A 20,104-nucleotide genomic window follows, 5' to 3' on the forward strand; every position below is an offset into this window, starting at 1 on the left:
TCGGCCACGTCCAACAACCAACATCATAGGCAACTCAGACTCGAATGACTTCGCTCTCGGAGTTTTCCTGAAGGAGCAACCGCCCCCGAAGCATATATTGGAGCCTACAACATCATAATAACAAGAACAGAAAACTCCTGTTTACAATTTTCGAGAAAATGCGTCTATTTGGAATGCTTGTTAGTTCCATTTCCGTATAGATCGAGTCTGCTGATTTCGCCGCCTTCACCACGGTATCCCCATTCTAATTGTGTGTTCAGTCATTACTTTCCAACGATTCTCACATGGAGCCAGTGCAACTTTATCATTAAAGAGGGCTAAATTCATCATGAAGTAGAGGGACTAATGAATGAGACTGGGTGTGAGGTTATGAGTGAACTATTCTGGAACGGACTACGGGGTACTTGAGACAAAATTACTTAGCTGAGTTGTGAAGTAAGAGGTGATTGCTGGTAGAGCAAGATGAGATTGAAATGCAACTCATTCTAAATCCAGGTAAATTTCAGCCGGCACCAGCTCTCATAAATCAACGCCGTAGATGCCATCCATCTGAAGATGGATTTTGACAGCCATCATCTTTTATTAAAACATGCCAGACAGGCTAAGAGAAAACATGCATGCATTATCAAGTATATGCGTACCAAGGGACCCAGCATGCCACGAAAGAGCAAGGCTCAAAGGGAAGAAAGGAAGACGAATGTCTTAGTAAAGCGCTTCGATAAGGTAGATGACGCCAAAAACCAAGAATGCAGTGGCACCTCCCAGGGTGACTGTCGACAGGTTAGCATGCCGTTAAACCCGACAAAACAAGAGAGACAGAAGAACTTACCAACACGCATGCTGACCTTGCCAGCAATGGCACTTCCTCCAATCACTGCCGCAGCAGTGCAGAGTCCATGGCCGGTGATAGCGCCGACGGTGACCCACCAGTAGTCCTGACCCGCAGCCATGGCGATGGTGGCGATCTGGCTACGGTCGCCCCATTCACCCAAAAAGGTCATCACAAAGGTTTGCACCCAGGCGGGGCTAAGAAGAAGCGAGAAGAGGTTGTTCATGCCAGTGAGAAGATCGCCCCAGCGGTTGGGGGAAGGTGACGATCCACGCGAAGAAGAAGATGAGACACTCTCCGGAGGCGAAGGGAGGCGGTTGCCAGATGAACGGGACTTGCGCCGGCCCACGCGGCCGGCCTCCAAGGCGTGAAGAGTCACGGAAGAGCGACGGCGGTTCATGCGCATCTGTTGCTGCTCCTTCTCTTCCAGTTCCATCTCAACCTCCTTCATTTCCTCGCCAACACCCTCATCGGGGGACATCTCACGACCCTCCTTCAGCATCTTGAGTCCGAACACGAAGAAGAGGACCGCTGCCAGAAGCTTGGTAAGAGACTTGGGAATCAACGAGGGCACGGCGTGACCCAGGACAGCCGAAAGGACCGTCATGATCATCAGCGCGCCAAATGCCGCGGAGAAAACGAGCAGGCGCGGGTGGCGCATCGCCATGAGGGCGGCCACCAAGAATGTTTTATCGCCGATCTCCGAAACCACGATCATGGTAAACGAGAACAGCAGCGAATGGAACGCGGTTTCCTCCTGAATATCTCCGGATTGTGGTTGAAGGTGACCATCCTTGTCCAGACCGAGCGGGCTCTCTTTCACCGTCGCGGGCGACTTGGGAGGTGGGATGTCATGGGGCTTCTCAGGCAAGTCGGCGGGTTTCTTTGAATCAGCGTTAGCGCATTTGCCCCTTTTCAATTGAGGGTCATACCAGCATCCCCGCTTACCTCGAGTCGACCCAGGCTCGAATCTGCAGTAAAGCTCTTGGGGTCCTTCGCCTCAGTGGCCTCATTTTGCGCGGGCAGCTTCTGCTGCTCGCTGTGCGGCAACGGCGGAGCTTCCTTGGGACTATCCGGCGTCTTCTCGCCGGGAAACGGATTCTCCCTCATCTTCTCCGTGACGCCGCCCTCTGTTCCTCGAGTTCCTTCTTTCGGACCCGTCCGATGAGGGTCGTCCATCACGCCGTCATTTGAATACGGGATCGGCTTGCCGTCAGGCCCAAGTTGTTCCGTCGCTTTATAATCGGCCACGGTCACGTCGTCCATTGACACGCTCGAGCCTGACTTTTTGCGATCCCGCTCGGCGCTTGTTTCCACCCATGGACCGGCGTGAGGCCGGCCATCCTTGCCGTCGATGGGGGCGTCCAGCGTCCCTTTAGAAGCAACCTTGGGGGCAGCAAGTGCATCTATATCAATAGCGTTGGCGGTGGATGCATCCTGCAGGCTCCCACTGGCTGATGTTGAATCGGCGACGGCGACCGAGAGTGCGGGGAAAAGAAGAAGAAGCGAAGACAGATGGTGGACCTTCATGATGCAAAGCTTCGGCCGCGAAAGAGATGTCGATCGAAAAAATTAGTGATACAATGACCGCAGCTAGAATTGAGCACGCATTAAGTGATCCGGCCGTAAAAGAAGAATCAAATCTAGAGACAATGGTTTGTTACTCAAGCCACGAGAGCAACTCTGACGCGGGGAATGAGAGGGAACGCGAATGAGGCAACCAATTATGCTGAAATCGACGGCGATTCCGGTAGACGGCGTCGACTGAACGACAGAAAATCAATATCAAAGAGACCAAGAAATAAAAAGAAGGAAGAAGGAAGAAGGAAGAAGGAAGAGACCGAGGGGCTGGGATGCAGGAGAATCAAAAGAGAGGAGCGAGAGCGAAAGACCCGATGGAGCCTGGGCTGGCTGCAGTGTGTTTCCACACCGGCCGCAAAGGGGCAACGCCGCCTCCACATCACGTGGTGGCTGGCCGCTTGCGGGCGGAGGTTAAGTTGCCAGATTTCCTGCCTCAGGACGGTCGCGTCTGACAATCGCCCAGCCATGATAGGAGGATAGCAAAGGAGCAAAATACAACAATACCATACATAGACACCTATGCAAGGCTGGGTCCGGTACGGAGTACATCCACTCCCCATCATTCAGGGGATACAACAAAGGAATTTGACAGCGTGAACAAATATTTTTAACAACTGCCGACTCCTGCAAGATCGTTGTACTGTAGATGTAGACAAAGCCCCGGTCAAGCTGTTGTGGTTATACCATGAGTACAGTACATACATTGCAATATACACCTTCCTCGTCTATCAGTATATGATGTCCATGTAGCAGTAAATCGATACATATATTATTTAAAGACCTGCCCTGAAATCCAAACAGACCCTTTTTTTGAACCCGATTTCAATAATAGACCAATCCGACCGATAACCTCGCAACCATGCGAGCCAAAATAAACGCCAGCCGAAGAAAAACTCCAAAGTCCTGAGAAGGGTATCACTCATGCCTCATATCCGTGTACGGAGTAATCCCAACACAGAATGATTGGGAACAAAATCAAGGAAATCCCCATAGACCATAGACCAACAAAATTGATCAAATGCACGCATGCTGTTGTGAGATGTGTATTTCGTTTCAATCAGATGCAGACCCAGACCCCGACAGACGCCGTTCCGCCGTTTCTCTATCCTCCCATTCCGACAACAGCTTCGAAACCTCTTTGAAGGAAACCGGCTTCGTGAGGAACAAATTGACACCCGACGTAAGTGCCTCAGATTCATCGCGCGAGCTACTGAGGCCCGTCAGGGCGATGATCACGGCGGGGGCGCAGCCCTCACCACGCTCTTTCTCAATGGCTCTGATGGCGCGTGTTGCCTCAAAGCCATTCATTACTGGCATAGACATATCTAAAGTGGTGGAGTTAGGAAAAGGCTAGATCATAGTGACGAAAAGAGCGACTTACCCATGAAAATAATATCATATCCTTCAGGCAACCGCTCAACGGCATCGACGGCCAACTTGCCGTTCTCAGCTGAGTCCAGCGTTTCGAGTTCCCTCTTTTTCATGAATGTGAGCATTAGCTTGAGATTGATCGAATTGTCGTCCACAACCAAGATACGTGCGCGGCGATTAATCGGAAAGAAATCTGGTTGTTGCCTGGGCGATTGAGGTTGCACGGATGATGCCGGTGATTCAGTTGGACACAAAGGGTCAAAGGCATCAGAGGACTGTGACCGCATGTAGTCGTAGGAAGACGATGAGTCTGAGCCGGCGGTCGCTTCTGGCGTGAGCTCCGGAGTATCAGTGGGAATCTCAAACATCCTTTCTCCCAGGGATGTATCCTCTGATGTCAAGACGGCGGGCCGGGGCCGTTCAGGTAGCTCAATTGTCCTCACTGGTAAAGTGCCATTTTGAATCTCCAAGCACTTGCGAATGCTGCGTGCGAGTTTGTGTGGACCACATGGTCGTCGAATAATATTAACCATGTTGGCCAAAGACAACCACCGCGACCGACTTGTCGTATAATCAACAGATTTACTACAGAAGACGAGGAGACATGGAAGCGTCGTGTCGGTATCGGGTTGCGTTCCCGAAGCCAGGTCCTGTTCCTCAGCTAGAGTAATATCCGCGGGTATTCTATCCTGGGACGACACTATCTCAAGGCCATACCAGTCGGTCAGATAACGTATATAGACGGACCAGAATGCATGTGTCGCTGCTTCCGCGGGTTCTACCCCCCAAATTGCAACGCGACGACCAGCATAAGTTTCGCGCAGCATACGACTTTCTGTCAACGCGTTTTTCTCCTTGGCCGACGGCGACCGGGGCCCCACTGTCTCCTCTAGATCCACTTCAGGACCAGGTCGGATTAGTGGAAGAGACACTTTAACAATGGTACCTTCGCCAGGGCGACTATGAATGTTGATACTACCCTTAAGGGCTTTGACAAGACTCCGTACAATAGAGAGACCGAGGCCGGTCCCAACTGCGAGAGTGTCTTCTTGAGCGAACGGTGTGTACAGACGACCACGCAGAAACTCCTCAGAGATTCCTTTGCCCGTGTCAGATACCGTTAAGGTGACCAATTCTTCGACTCCATGACGGCGTGAGCGGCCCTCTGAAGCTTCTGTGACCTCCAAATGCAAAGACACACGACCACTGTGAGTGTACTTCATCGCGTTTCCAAAAACGTTCATGATAATACGTCTCAAGGCTCCCGGTTGCGTGAGATAAGTCCAATCATTATGCGCAATATCGACTATGACCTCCACATCTGAACGACATGCCGTCTCTGCCTCAAGCTCAGACGTGGGTTTTCTCAATTGGCCAAGCGGCAGGACCATGGGCTGATCAAAAGGGGCAGAGGACTTCTGACCATATGCATGACCCAGACATACCCCTTCTACAACTTCTTCAGCCAATAAAGCCAAATCTGTCGTCACATAGGTATCCAGGTGCGTGGAGAACCGATTCGGTCCTTTCAACTCGGTGGGTGATGTTCGACCTCGTTTCATATTTCGATAGGTGCGTTCCAGAGAAACAATTTTGCTAAAATCCAGGACTTGGTTCATCGTGTCCAGCAGAGTACGGCCGCATGCGTTGATAGTCTCCAAGAGAGAGGTCTGAAACTCGTCAAGCTGCGTGCCGTTGAGAAACTCCGCGGCCGCCAGGATACCGTGGAGTGGACTCCGAAGCTCGTGACTGGCAAATTGTCAGCAAACAGTGTATGAAATGTATGTTCGGAATACTTACGATATACTGCCTATAAAATCGCCCTTTTGCCGATCTGAAATGAGTGATTCGACCCGATTGCACTCTGCCATGATGGAAGATCCGAACCCGAGGATGGAACTCAATTCTACCGACGAGCTGAACACTTGCGTCTCCACAGTATTCCAACAGAAACAGCCGGCAAACCATTGCGAATTTGCAGAATTCCAGAGTGGCACAAAAAGAACTTGAGTGGCATTCGGGAAGTACTGATTCAGCATAGAGTTCTCCGTGGCTCTCCATCGCTTGGATCCTGACTTGCCCGTCTCGGACGACTTGGTGGTGCGCGAGCGACTTCTGCGCGGCGATTCATCGTCGGAACTCGATATCATACCGTCGCGATGAAATGACCAAAGCTTGCCTTTACTGTACCGCCGCAGTAGTTGGTGAAGAAACGCAGTGTCGAGGGAGGCTGCTGGGTAGAGGACCTTCGAACCCGGGCCGGGCGCAAATGGCTCTTCATTGGTTGAGATAGCCAGCACAGGAGCCGGATTGTTGCCTTCGATCGAGCAATCGCTTCCTGTGTCGATGTCGATCATCGGACTATTGTTCGCCTCGACGAAAATGACTCCGCCATCCACACTAAGCTCAAGACTCTCTCGTAGCAGATTAGCGGCCCGTCTGAATGCCCAGCTATGTCCATGAGAGTCATCGGAATCCTTCACTTCTTTTTCGCGACTGCCAGCCCACCAATCCGGGAAGGGGATATCCGGTCCGGAGGATTGAGCATGATCGAGCTTTGATTCCGACACGGAACTGAAAGAGCGAGTATCGCTGCTTTGAGATCGTCTAGATGGGGCATCGAAGCTATTAAGGGACCCAAGAGAGTGGTGGTTGGCTCGTTGACTTGACGAAGGAGGTGTGCTGGGTGCCGCTGCAGAGCTACCAGAGGAGGAGGGATGGCCTCCATCGACAAAGCTGGAGCTACCTTCAACAAAGCAGCTGAGACCACGAGACAGGCGGGCTGCGCGGCGACCTTCGGAAGCCTGGCGGCTAACCTTCAAATAGTCCATGATCAAGCCGGCCAATGTGTCCATAGTGCCCCTCTCCGTATTGCTTAAACCATCGTGCGGTTTGGTGTCAAGAACAAAGAAACATCCAATGTTGACATTAGTGTCCGTCGTCAAGGGCGTACCGGCATAGAATCGGAACTTCGGGTCTCCTATTACGAATGGAAGGCGCTTGTATCGTTCTTCTTCGCTGAGGTCGTTCAGAATCAAGAACTGGCGTTGTCCCGGTTCGCGGGCGGACGGAAGAGCAACAGTGGCCTGGAGGAAAGAGGCGATCTCGTCTGAGTAACCGAAGCGACGGAACATATTCGAGGAGTCGATACCTACCTTGCACATACTCCAGGCGCTGGATGATAATGTTGAGCAACCATCCCAGACACCTTCCCCGGATGCTTGATAATCGCTAATGCCCCCAGTCTGGGTGCTCTGCGCCAAAATGAATTGGCTTTGGCGGTCCGAAACACTGTCGGGGAGGTCGGTCAAGTCAGTCATCCACAGTGAAAAGGCGGACAGGAGTTACCCCAGGGTATTGAGTTTTGGTTCCCGACGTACCTGATCAACACGCGCTCAACATTGAGTCGCAATGCTGCCAGCTGCGCAAACGATGTTAACGTCGCATTAGCTTCGCCGAGTATCAGAGTCTCGGGGACAAGCCCCGCAGCGGCGGCGTCAATGGCGGAGTTCGAAGGACATTGGGAGGATAATGAGGGCGACGAAGGAATATGGCTGGAGGAATCTAAACTGGCGGAGGGAAACGCATCATCGCTGGCGGAGGTGGAACTGCGGTCTTGAGGGACACCGGCGCGTTCGGGCTGGAAGTACCGGTACAATTCCCGAACTCGGCGACCCGCGTTATGGTCATCGCCCCTTTGTGGCGGGGGTGATGATTCCATGGCGGGGAGGAAAGGAAGAAAGGAAGAGGAAAGGGAAAGGAAGAGGAAAGGGAAAGGAAGAGGAGAAGAGAATGAGGATGTAGGATGATAACAATAAAAATAATAATAGTAAGAACTATAATTATTTTTTAGGCGGTCCTGACTCTCATAAAAATCGATGCGACGGGGGGGGAGAGGGAGTTGGCGCTCAAACGGGCTTATGCAGCCATCCTGGTGGGGGTGGGAATGGAGGCGCTGGCTTGATCGGATTAAAGTGTGGCGAAAATAGTGTTAGTGAGGGAGCCACAAGGGAGGTGACGTCGCGATAGTAGAAGTCGGAAAGAGGCTAGATAGGAGGACAGAGAAAATGTAGGATAATGGGATTGAGTAGTAGCAGTAGGAAGTAGAAAGAAAGAAAGAAGGGAAGAAGAGGAAAGGGAAGGGGAGGAGCGGGCTGCTGAAAGCCAGCTGGAATCGAGCGGGTTTAATATCAACTCAATCAAGGATTGCTTGCAGGGCACTCGAAGGAGGACGAGGAGAAGTGAGTGAGTGAGTGGTGGGAGGGGAGTAAGAGAAGGAAGGGTAGGCGAAACGAAACAAGACAAGACAACAGACGAGGGCAGAGTAAGTAACCAGTAACTCAGCCATCTAGTCAAATGGTTTGGTCAGTTCGTTAATCAGTCAGCAAATTTATGCAGAAAGTGACTCTTTTGGGACATCAACCAGCAGTAGCAGTGGATTGGGGAAATTAATCTTTCATTTTACATACAGACCGAAACAATGCATCCATAGTTATTCAGTAGGTTCAATTACTTTGCACAGTTCCAAAAAAGTAAGTAGCAGATTAGTCATGGCCAGAACGTAACGGACGCATGAATCAGGAAATTCCGGATGGCAAATCTTACGTGGAATGTCGGGAAACCACATCACAATCACCACCGTCAGTCACTGACCAGGATCATACTCATAGTCGGTGACCGATTATCTCATGAAAAGTCACCTCATCAGCTGTCAGTCAGTCCACACAACTGCGCCTTATCCGGGGGTACCCGTCAAATGTGGCGATATTGATAGTGTACAAGAAAAGGCAAAAGGGGATAAAAAGATACGACAAAAGGGCAGGCGCCGAATGATACCCAGTGGGGAGTAGATCTGAGGATCTCTAAATCTTTCTGAATGAATGGAGAATGACCCGACAAATGAGATCCAATCTGTAGTCGGTCTTTTGCATCCTGTCGACCTGTACTCCGTACATCCACTCTTCTGGACCATGCAACTCCCGAACTCCACTCAATTTCTCGTGTTGCGACGACTCAGGAACTGTGAGCTGATTACATGATGATGGCCCTAGGCATACATTTTTTTTATGGCGAAGAGGTTGTACTATGTGTAGACTGTGTACCATATTCCCACTTCCCGACATGTACTGTACAGTACCTCACAGTTACAACTTCAAGGCTCAATCAATCATACCAAGAGTTGCTCATATATAATTGGATCTCTCACAAGCATCCATGTCACTTTGTTCGCCTTCAAGTAGGATTCGAACCCCACCAAAATCTCCAGCGATTTCAATCCTTCGTGCCGGAAATCCTTGTTTGAGAATGTGATTGGATCACTTCTTCATCGATAGCTCCGCCCATTCCGCTTTCCGGGACGGCAGCCCTGGGGCTGGAGACTCGGTTTGAAACCAGGTTTTCTTTAACGCTAGTCCTCTTGAGGACCTGATCAGACTGATGGTGGATTGGGAACGGGCTGAGAACCCACCAGTGAGGGCAGCTCTTTTCCTGTTGAGAGACCTCCGCCTTCAGGGTTCGGACTGCAAATTCCTGCCTAAGGCGTCGATATGTGGGCTTCTGACGACGGGAAGGACCTCGCCAGGGTAAACCATTTGGACAGCATTTTTCCATCTGTGATTTTACATATAGCCGGTGAGAGGAGGGGCAATCAAGGAGGCTCCAGGCTAGCTGGGCAAGGCTAGAGAAAGGCGGACATGGAATTGTTTTCCTGTGCTTACCTCCATCTCCCCCCCTTTAGAACTGCATCTACTCAGTAAATACAAGTTTCCTCTTCATGCCTTCACCGCTGACGTCGTATCCCGCGTCATGATCGACAAAATAGTTGCTGCACCTGTTGCTGCACCTGCAGCTACAGCTGCCTTCAGCCGACTAGGATCTGACTCTGGAATCTGCCTGCAGACCGCTGAGCATTAGATAAGTCGACAGCAGGTGAATGTGACTAAGCAGTCTAGAAGCTGGACTCTCAACTTCCTCATGTAGTTACCGTGGACGCGATTAGTAACTCACGGCACCTCTCCACTGTTCTGCCAATCACAAAATCCGGAAAAAGTCTCTGTGTGAGTTGCCATGGAGGCTGTGAGCCTCGCCTTCGCCGTCGGATCAGTTGAGGCCCACTGAGCATTTGACATCAATCACTGCATCGGTTAGTAAGCTCCGAGACACCGGGTGGCCATAGTCAGGTTTTTTTCCCCGTCCAGTTGGGCCCCGATCTGATGGGTCTTGGTCCGTTAGCTATGACATTTTCAGTGCTGTCAAAATCGTCCTAGCTCGATGCATGTCTACCGTATTATAAGCAAGGTAATATGGCGGTGTTCTATAGATACTGTACAAATGCCGATCGCCATGTGATAAAAACAAGATTTGCCCCAACCTCGCTGTCCAATGGGCAGTTTCCCGCCAGGCGAACGGAAGGACATCACGGATCAGAGCTGGAACGGCAATAGCGCCCCTCCCGAGAATATCTATCACACATCCAAAAAGGCATCTATCTAGAATTTCTCCATCAATTGTTTCCTCACAGTCCACATGCGAAGTCGTTTCCCATAGATATACATAGGGATGGTAGCCAGTAAGCAACCCAGCTGGATCACTCCCAATGCAATAAACACCAGCCGGGATCCTTCTGCATCTAGCCAGTCCACAATGAAAAGCGAGAATATGAGTCCATGAAACACGTCTGCGGGAAAATGTTAGTTGGGCGTTTTGTCGAAGCGCGATTTCAGCCGGGGGGAAGGGCATTACGAACTTTTGCTCCAATTGAGTGTCACCAAAGCTTCACCAGCATACTGCCGGTAGCTGTCAACACAAAATGTGATGGATGTCGTGCTCCCAAGGCAGCATCCAAAAGAAACAATACCAAAGAAGACGGTCGGCACAATCCACATATCGCGCTCCTGGGCACTCCATCCAAATCCCATGAGACCGATTGTTGTGGCGAGAGCGATCGGAAGTGCCATGACCAGACGGAACTCCGGCTCATATATGCCTCCATTGCGCCGTGTCATGTACTTCACAATGATATCCGAAACCTTGCCCGCTACTGCAGTTCCAAGAAGGCCACCCACGAACGGCGAGATATACACCAGGCCAACCTGCAAAGCCGTGAAGTTGTACGTATCTCGCTTTTCGTAGATAGAGCCAACTGCTTCGGAGATCACGATAAGCCATCCCACTGAAAGAGCGTATACAGTGGCGGACCACAGCACTGCGGGATATGCAAACAATATGAAAGGTCGCAAGGCAACACGAAACCAATTGTCGTGAGCAATGCGCCCATTCCAAGGCCGGAGATAGTACGTGAAAGAAATCCTGGGCTGCTCACGGAGTCGGTTGGTGTATTGTGCTGCCGGAGTAGCTGGCGGGGCAGGGTCCATAGACTCACTACGAGCCGGAGATAGTTCAAACCGCCGACCCGTCTCGAGTTCCGAAGGAGATACTGCCCCCGGAACAGGTGGAGTGAGAAAACCGTCAGCTTTCTCATAATTAGCAGGATGTGCTGCTTCTGTGCCAGGCTGGCTTGCAGGAACTTCAAGTACAGGGGTAATTTGGTTTTCCTGCTCCTCATTCTGCACCTTCTCCAGATCCTGGGTATCGCCTTCACCGGCTCCATCAACAAAGCCAACGTGTCCCTTCTTGGCCTTCTTTGGCTGGGCAGGAGCCACGTTCTCATCTGGCGACGGATCTTCCAGACGGTGGGCATGTGGGTGCCGGCCTCGGAATCCATGGGTCATGATGTTTGACATTCCACGATAGATGCTGGGGCGTTTGCGGGGTCGATGCGGTCGAGGGGTGCGGTCCCAGAAGGTTTCCGGTACAAAGAAGAAGAGAAGGACGAGACAGCCGCCGACAACGATGGCAACGACCCAGAAAACCCAACGCCATCCTAGGCTGCTAATGATAGCTGCACTGACCAAAGGAATGAGGTTTTTGCCCCCTAGCAGAAGAAGCGTGTAGATACCAACGCGATATGCCCGTTCATGCAAGAAGAAAATCTCTGCAATAGTTGCGGACGGCAAACACTCGACCGGGCTTACTGCGATCCCCTGGAAAATGCGGGCGACAACCAGACTGGGATAGTTGGGTGACAGCGCACACCAGACGGCAGAAAGGATGAAGAGAATTGCGCCTAAGAGATACACTGGGCGTTTCCCATACAGAATGGCTGTTGGAGACATTACCACAGATCCGACTCCTAGCCCAAGCATGTATAACCCCGTGGTGTAAGCTACCCTTTGCGTGGTTACGCCATAATCCGAGGCGACTTGCTCAAAGCCGGCAGCCAGGATCGGGGTCATGCCCCCGCCCATCAGGCAATAAAAGCCTAAGGATACCAGAGCCGCATCTCGGCGCCATACAGGCCAATTCAGTGGATCGTTTGCTGAATCATCGGGCTGTGGGTTCAGAATAATCTGACCGTTGGCGGTCTTCTTCTGTGGTGGGACGGAGCGGGAAGAAGCCCGCGACGGTGGATAAGGTGAGGGTATGGATGAGCTGGATTCGCGATGTGGTTGGTGCCTCAACCCCAACGGCTCGTTGCGATTAGAAGAGAGCAGAAGGACCGTTCCTGTGTTCACATTGTGAGCCGGCACGTTCTCTCAATGCCAACCGGAAACTCCTGCTGATTCGGTCACTCACCAGGTACCTCATCGGTCTCTTTATCACTTAGGATTCCGAGCGTGGCTTTGGGACGATAAGAATCGTTGTTCTCCGCTTCTGGCGCTGAAGTCTTCGGCGCCCCTCTTCCAAGCCAACCGGCGAATCGGCTCTTTTTCGAGTTGGGCTGCTCCGACGCCGAAGCCAACGGTGACTCTTGAGAGGCCATTATGATGTCGCAAAGAGAGCAAGTGGGACAAAATCTTCGTGGTGTCTATAGATTGAGGGGTAATCTGGATACTGTTGACAAAGCATGGTGTCAGCCATCAATTTCCTTTTCCGTACGCAATTATGAACTGACCGACGTCACCAGACAAATGCTCAGCTCGGAAAGCAATAGCGGCGCCTCAGCATTCTCTTCAATCTAGTGGAGAAGGCGAGCAATTGAATTGGTAAGGGGATGGGGATGAGTGCTCGAGAGGCAAGTAGATGACAAAAATGATCACAGCCTGCGATGAACAAGCAGAACCGGCCACGGTGCGGGCTCGTCAACAGACATGACTAGCAGTGGGAGAATGATGACATTTTATAAAATAAATGAGACTTTGGCCAAGGGGTCCAAACCAAAGGCTAAACCCAGGAGGGTGGATGGAAGCGAAATCGAACACAAGGTATTAACCAGAAGATTATGTTTGAGGAGTCGGTGAAGGCAGTCTAGTCAGACAATTAGGATAAGATTTGGCTGATAAGGAGGGAAGATTGAAGGAAATTCCTCCATAATTTTGGGCCGCGGGATAGAAGACGGCCACCCAGTGATCCATCCGTGCACAACCGCAACCGGTGATTGGCTTCCCGTCTCGGTAGCTCCGACCACATTCAATGCGCCCGACGGACTTCTTTCTTCACTTTGGTTTGTGCTGGCCCCACCAATCGGTAGGCTCTAGAGATCAGATGCTCAATTCTATCCCATCAATCATGCGGAATCATGGATGCTAGACTCTCTCTCTGGGCGAGGAAGGAGGGGGAGAAAGGCCTCTGCTTTGCTGTTTCAGGAGCGATGACGATATGCACTGGGCACTCATGACCTGTCTGCAGATCCGGGCTTGAGACCAAGCGGAGAGGCGCAAAGCTAAACTCGACCTTACAAAATAAGGCAACCCCTCTAATCATTTCTCCATCCTTTTATATGGTCCTGTCTCTGGGAGATGGTGAAACAAAAGCGCTGTAGCACAGGTCTTGATGTTGTCGCTTCAGCGTCATCTCTGGGAATATATCAGGTGTTTCTCCACATCGTCTCTGCTCATAGGTCCCAAAGTCCTTGTCATTACAGGGCACGGTTGTACAGAGGCCGGGCCTTGTCGTAGGCTCGTAGCCTTGTCCACCGCGGGGGATCGCCCCCTCTGATCAGTAGTGGCGGAGATCACCTGATACAGTCACGAGTTTGTGGGGTCCGATGCAGGAGTGCACGAGGTGAACAGCTGTCATTCACAACATCCGCAGCAACGTCAGCGTCAGCCATTATGATAGGTGCAACAGCAACCACCGCAAGAGTCCGAAAGGCAGGAAGGGCAATAACGGTACCACCAGAGAGGAGAAGTGGCCCATAACATTTGCTTTGACCGAAATGTGACATGTATGGTCTTCAGCCAAAGGAGGGATGGGTGAGGAAGTTGGCGGGTAGTCAAGCTGAACAGTATCTAGTTTGCCGCTGTGGGAGATGAATGATGATTAGCAGGAGTGTCCAGAATAGTATCAATCTAGGAGATATCAACAATAACTAGTCCTCATTCCAACGCAGTTCTCAGATGAGTGTGTATAGTGTGTTCATCTCGATTCCTTATATCCAGTTCAGCTCGATACTCGCTGTTGACATATCAACACCCTATATTATCTTACCCCGCAAACACTACAGATCCATCTACCAATACCCCACGTGACCTATCATCCTCTCCCTTGCAGATGAGCGCCACGATAGTTCATGCTTCCGAGCCTTTTCAATTCTTGCCTTGTGAATAACGACTCTTTTCGCATACTCTGATTTCCAGCAGCCTCCATCGAACCGCGGCTGCTTCATATCATCAATCAGCGTGTCATTGCGACAAATTTCTCTGCGTTTTTGCCTTTCACGGCAGCATGCCATCCCAAATCAGTGGGAGGTTGGAGCGCATAATTCGAAGCCTTAAGATCATGCTCTGGCGATGGTAATCCCTAGTCAGTGCCTGCTATCTTGATCGGCTCTTTCCACGCTTATTTCAATCCGAAATTACCAGCAAGCATTTGGATTGAACCATGGGACAGACAAATGTGGGATTGGTGCGTTTGCCGGCTCTAGACGTACTAGGCATGATGATTGTCCATAGAATACAAATAAATATGCGTAGCAAAGTGGATCGAGTTGTGACGGCTACAACACACAATTTGTAGCCCATTAAGCGACACTGCGTGCCACTGCCTCCTATACACAACTTCTCATTGCCCGCGTCTTGTTTCCGCAGTTTGTCATCCTCTTCCCACTTCCCCTCCCAACGGAGATTCTCGAGTTCTTCGACTTCAATCTTTGCAGCATCGGAGCAGCAAACTTGACTCGGTACCACTGCATCTGCAGAACATCGAAAGACGGGAGGGGCATGGCCTCTGGGTCTGGAGTCGATATTGTCAGCATCGCCCGCAAGAGATGGTCTGCGATGTCTCAAGCCTGAGCAAGATCGCAGGTTTGTGGAAAGCAAAATCAATGGGACGTTCTGAGAGACCACTGGGAAAGGATGTAGGTTCAGTCGGGTCAACCTTCTCGCAGATAGATCGCATGGACAGCCACCGAAACCGGATTGTCAAGGCTGTCTTGGTGGTCGGACACTTCGACAGGATCAAACGAAGAGCGTGTCGTGCCTCGTAAGTCAGTCACCTTAGGCCCGGGACTTTTGGGTCAAGACAACGGAAGTGGACGAGAATGGGGAACTTGGAGTCTTATCCATTTGAGCTGATACCGTAGTGTGTCTGTTTCAAGGACTTGAGTCGTGATCGGAAGGCGACAATGTTTCTAATATGTTATTGAAGACATTGGAACTAACGAGGTCATTGTCCCTGTTTCCTCTGGATCAGATTGTGTCTGTATGACAATCGACCTGATTGCAAGATTAGTAAGGCTCTATCATCGTTTGTTTGCTCGTAGATCAACGTGGCTTGTGAGTGGTACCTTCAGCTCGTCATTTTAATTTTGTGAATCGTCACACATAGTATGTCGGAAAATCTTATGCGTACGGTTCTGATGGAAGTCGAAATCAGAGCATCACTTCAAAATCGATCTGCCATTCTTAGATCAAGTGCCTGCATCGAAGCATGGAAGTCGTTTCTGCCAGAGGTTTCACCTGGCAGTAAATCGTGACTACAAGGTACCTCTTGGGGCACCACACACAGCTGACCAAGCGCAGAGGGGCCGCCAGAGAGTAAATCTTCTGCAGTTGACTAGCGCTGCTCTCTCTTTCATCTCATCACCCAGAACATAAACACGCTCACTTTCCCCAGATGTGCCTTTCCACTTATGAAACTTCTCGTTGCCCCGATATCAGCCTTACCCACACACTTTCCGAAACAGGATCTTCCGTCCGTGCATTCGAGTATACTCAATTGCTGGTCAAGACAACAGAGACGCGCCAATTCATCACCCCCAGCCTGATATCGCATGCATCGCCTCCGTCCACAGAATCCATCAATATGGCCTAGCAAGCTGGCTCCGCATCACTGAAAGTGATCCTCCATCGGGATTAATCAAGTACGCTTCTGGTTTCACCGGGTGGTCGATTGTTAACATTCGTGCTGGCAGTCTATATGGGGAATATCCTAGTCATGAAATCATTATCAACGAGAGTCCTCCAAGTTTCCAATCTCTCATTTGAATTGGGATAGTCGACATCAAGTATCGGAAGTATGGAACCCGTTGTGATTGTCACACATTACTTGCCTGACTTGCACTAACGATCGTCTGGCCGTTATAGCGGTACAAAAGACAGTACTCGGAGCATTGAATAGCAGACTAGACAGTCAAGTGGAGCAATGATCTGATGATGGAACAAGCATATCACGACCCTTTCGCCGCCCGGAAACGATGGACAATCTGCGTCTGACGAACCAAAGCTGGAATACGAACAGATAATCGTTGTTGACAGCATCGATGGTCTGGGTCCCAGTTTGCCGGGTGCTGCTGGGAATTCAAGATTGATCTTCGATGCTTGGAAGACGTTCGTTCCAGACGGCGACTCCCTCTCCTTCAAATGGTCTCAATGGATCGAGCCGTCGACGAACCACAGAACGATAGAAGGAAATTGTGGTCGAGTGGGGCTTCAACACGGAGTCCGGGAACGAAAATCGTGTCTCTCTGGTCTCTCTCTCCCTCTTTCTCTCCTCCAATTGCCAAGGGAGGGCGGCTGTAAGTGATAAGAATGGTAACCAGACCCTGCATCTGATCCTGCAGGTGGCTGATCCGGAGACTCGACCGCTGACGAGCTCTACAGCGATTCAGGTCCCATGTAAGGGCATAGCTACATGAAGTGAAGGGTCCCGAGAAAAGAGTTGAAGACCAATCCGAATAGTTCGAGACCCCAGTGATTTAAGTTGACATTATGTTTAATTGCATCTGTGGTTCGGCCGGAGCCAAGAAAGCTATTGATTGCCTGCTGGTTGGGATGGCTGTCCGTGCCAAAACCCTAACCAATGGCAACGCCGGCAGATGATCACGAACACGAGGTACTGTCCTGCCAACAAGCAGCCAAAAGCCAAAGACGAAAAACATGAGAGAAGATGACAGAGCCCAATGTGAGAGACTCTTCCGGATGCAGGGAGGAGAAGCCCCTCATCTCGAATTTCCCATCTCAAGTCTCGGTCGTCTTTTGAGTCTGTACCATTATCCTCTCGGTCGGAGACGATGTCATCATTCCTTTGTCTATGAGTGCTTCAGATTCAGATACGAATCCCTGTTTCTTTATTCAACCCCCAGTTTTAAAACTCGCGGCCTCGCCAGTCGAAGGCTTTGTGCGACGTACGCAGCCGAATTTGATGATCTGCTCAGCCTTGTCTCACGGAATAAGAGGGAAATTGTTCTGTGTCTTTCAGCTCCTTTTGTCTGCTGACCCTTCACCGCGATTTCTACAACTCATGCTGCTACAATAACCTGACTTTCCTTGAAATTCTCGTCGTTAACCACAAGCACCATCAAGATGTCCTATTACGGGGACACATCGTCGATAACTTCGGCGGCGACGACTACGTCGGCGACGTCGACGGCAAGTCGTTCCTCCACCTCGTCAGCGACAACGGGCGTGGCGACACACACGGTCGAAGTTGGCTCAAAGACCTCTCCCCATGGGTATTCTCCACATAATATCACCGCCAAAGTTGGCGACGTGATTGTCTTCGAGTTCTATCCTCGAAATCATTCAGTCGTGAAAGCCGACTACCTGGCGCCGTGCGTGCCTGCTAGCGAATCCCTCTTCTACTCGGGAATCTTCAACAGTTTCAATGAAGATGATGGCGATTTGGTCGGACCGGTACTGTTTCCGATGTACTCTTTCCCAAAGCCGTATCCTGACAGTTATTGTGTGTTAGCCACCTACCTGGTCCCTCGTTGTGAACGACACCGAGGTATGTTCTTGCGCCCTCCAACAAGACTCAAGCGACCTATATGCGGCAGCACACTAACCCCAGACACAGCCAACCTTCTTCTACTGTACAGCCATAGATTCCTGCCTCGTTAATGGCATGGTAGGCGTCATCAATCCTGTATGTCTCTCTTTCAACCCTTTTGTCTGTCTATCCACGTCGAACTGATTCAACCCCACCCCTCATAGAACGAAACGATGACCTGGGAAGCGCAATACGAGAAAGCAAAAAACTACCCTTACATGCTCGTCCCGGGTCAGTCTATACCCGCCGAAGGCTCCATCCCCACATCCAACAGCACCGCCAGTTCCAGTCCATCTGCCTCCTCGTCGTCCGGATCCGGCGGCCTCAGCGGCGGCGCTATAGCAGGTATTGTCGTGGGTTCTGTCGCCTTCGTCGGCATATTGGGCGCATTATTCTTCCTTCTGGGACGGAATAGGGTGTATCAGAAGTGGATGTCCTCACAGGACGGTCGCACGGAGCGGACAGCGAAGTGGGCGTCGATGCTGAGCCCCGGCCATGGTGGCGGGGACCAGACGCAGAGCCAGGGACATGGACGGGGAAAGAGTGACTACGACGCGGGCGTCGCCGGGCTGGGGGTTGGCATGATGCAGACGACTCCCGGACAGCCCCTCCAGCAGCAACAGCAGATGCAGCAGCCGTACGGAGACTACGGCAACGCGCAGTCTCCAGGAACGGCGGTGTATGCGACGAGTCTGGATCTGTCGGGGTCACCGCCGCCCCAGAGCCAGGGGGGTCATTGGAGTTGGGATGCGCAGCAACAGCAGCAGGTGTACCAGGAGCCAGGACACGGACACCAGCCCGGGCAGGTATATTATGAGGCGATGGCGAGAGGGCCGTCGGAGTTGGAGGCGACGAGTAGAAAGTGAGAGAGTAGTGTGATGAGCCGATATACTTGAGCGGACCGTTAGCGGAACGTGCTTGACGTCGCATGATGTTGTGTTTATACCCTTCTTGGTCCCAAACTGTTTTCTATGGGGTTTCGGTCGTTTTTCCTAGTCATATCTTCCTTCTTTGTCACTTTTCTTTGAGTTATGAAGTATATAATATCAATCAGCCAACAAAACGAGCTGTGAGTTGCATGCAACCGGAGGCAACATACTATTTTCCATCGACAAAAGTGCCTCAAGCTACTGCCAGATGGCAAGAGATCTGTCGGCTGCACTCAGTCCACGGTGAAACCAGCCTATAATCCAGCGAACTATACCTTTTTCCTCCCTCACTCAATTAGCATCTCCTGATCCCGCGCCGATCCCGCCGAGTGGAGACCAGGTGGATAATCCCAAACGACGCCGTTGTAACAAGCTTAAATTACTCAAAATTCCCCCAGTTTAAAGAGCTTCTAGACTGGTCCACCTGATGATTTCTGCCGTCTGCATCTTTCGTCTTCCGTCTTCCGACTCCTGACACACACACACACACACACACACACACAACCCCGTCTTTCGGGATGAGACCACAATTCCAGAATCGAGAATCCAGACCATAGAAGATGATCCACTCGCGCCCCTGGGTTTCGGTTTCGCCTCGACTCAGGACACGTACATCCCGGAGCCGGGAAGTGTCAGATAGATAGGGGATCAATCGGATTGCTCGCAGTCGAGAAGGAGGTGTGGGTGGGTTTGTGGAGAAGCTGGCGTCTACGTACTGGGTATATAAAGGTCTACATCTCTCGCCCAACTCTTCCTTTCTCTCCGCACTCAGCATTCAGCAAACAACAAGCTCTCGTCTGTACTTGCAAGCAGAAATGGTCTCCGCCAACTCCCTCCTCTACGTCGTCCTCAGCGCCGCCTCCCTGGCCGCCGCGACCCTCGACCCCGCCTCCACCAACACCAAGGGCAAATGCCCAGGGACTTATAACTGCTCTGGTATTTCCCTTCTACCTGCATACCTACCAATGCAGCTAGCCAGCTAGCCAGCTAGCGAATCCACGCGAAACTCACTTACTAACAAGACCCCAAAAAACAGCCAGCAAAGTCTCCACGGCCATCCAAGCCGCCGAGTGCTCGCACAACACCCGCACTTCGGGTACGTTTGCCCCCCCGCAACACCTCCCCC

General features: G+C 51.3%; 6 protein-coding genes across 6 annotated transcripts in view; 3 read left to right on the forward strand and 3 right to left on the reverse strand.

The window, feature by feature from the left end:
* Nucleotides 1–441: 441 nt before the first annotated feature.
* Nucleotides 442–2,724, reverse strand: BO86DRAFT_454250 (TMEM165/GDT1 family protein). Its single transcript, XM_025677048.1, has 3 exons — nt 1,778–2,724; nt 830–1,712; nt 442–770 (listed from the first exon to the last, which is right to left on the reverse strand). Exons 1-3 carry the CDS (start codon nt 2,357–2,359, stop codon nt 703–705), a joined length of 1,533 nt encoding a protein of 510 aa, XP_025530645.1. The 5' UTR covers nt 2,360–2,724; the 3' UTR covers nt 442–702.
* Nucleotides 2,725–3,265: 541 nt separating this feature from the next.
* BO86DRAFT_441703 (putative sensor histidine kinase/response regulator) lies at nt 3,266–7,502 on the reverse strand (the record flags this gene model as incomplete). Its single annotated transcript, XM_025676276.1, has 4 exons — nt 3,266–3,735; nt 3,792–5,530; nt 5,582–7,072; nt 7,162–7,502. 4 exons carry the CDS (start codon nt 7,500–7,502, stop codon nt 3,464–3,466), a joined length of 3,843 nt encoding a protein of 1,280 aa, XP_025530646.1. The 3' UTR covers nt 3,266–3,463.
* Nucleotides 7,503–8,626: 1,124 nt separating this feature from the next.
* On the forward strand, nt 8,627–8,959 carry BO86DRAFT_386835 (uncharacterized protein). The gene has a single exon (XM_025671435.1). The coding sequence runs from the start codon at nt 8,662–8,664 to the stop codon at nt 8,818–8,820; it is 159 nt and encodes a 52-aa protein (XP_025530647.1). The 5' UTR covers nt 8,627–8,661; the 3' UTR covers nt 8,821–8,959.
* A 1,105-nt stretch (nt 8,960–10,064) lies between these two features.
* BO86DRAFT_230290 (putative MFS transporter) lies at nt 10,065–13,006 on the reverse strand. The gene is made up of 4 exons (XM_025666998.1): nt 12,735–13,006; nt 12,416–12,666; nt 10,527–12,344; nt 10,065–10,457 (listed from the first exon to the last, which is right to left on the reverse strand). The coding sequence occupies exons 2-4, from the start codon at nt 12,600–12,602 to the stop codon at nt 10,270–10,272; spliced, it is 2,193 nt and encodes a 730-aa protein (XP_025530648.1). The 5' UTR covers nt 12,603–12,666; nt 12,735–13,006; the 3' UTR covers nt 10,065–10,269.
* Nucleotides 13,007–17,171: 4,165 nt separating this feature from the next.
* Nucleotides 17,172–19,056, forward strand: BO86DRAFT_454253 (uncharacterized protein). Its single transcript, XM_025677049.1, has 4 exons — nt 17,172–17,913; nt 17,972–18,007; nt 18,077–18,145; nt 18,214–19,056. Exons 1-4 carry the CDS (start codon nt 17,584–17,586, stop codon nt 18,913–18,915), a joined length of 1,137 nt encoding a protein of 378 aa, XP_025530649.1. The 5' UTR covers nt 17,172–17,583; the 3' UTR covers nt 18,916–19,056.
* A 737-nt stretch (nt 19,057–19,793) lies between these two features.
* Nucleotides 19,794–20,104, forward strand: part of BO86DRAFT_376936 (uncharacterized protein) — a gene marked incomplete at both ends in the record, with an annotated part of 792 nt that continues 481 nt past the window's right edge. Inside the window, 2 exons of the mRNA XM_025670562.1 lie at nt 19,794–19,914; nt 20,015–20,074. Of these exons, the coding sequence (XP_025530650.1) occupies nt 19,794–19,914; nt 20,015–20,074 (181 nt within the window). The remainder of the gene's footprint in view (nt 19,915–20,014; nt 20,075–20,104) is intronic.

Source organism: Aspergillus japonicus (genome assembly GCF_003184785.1).
Source record: "Aspergillus japonicus CBS 114.51 unplaced genomic scaffold BO86scaffold_8, whole genome shotgun sequence".
Classification (NCBI taxonomy): domain Eukaryota; kingdom Fungi; phylum Ascomycota; class Eurotiomycetes; order Eurotiales; family Aspergillaceae; genus Aspergillus; species Aspergillus japonicus.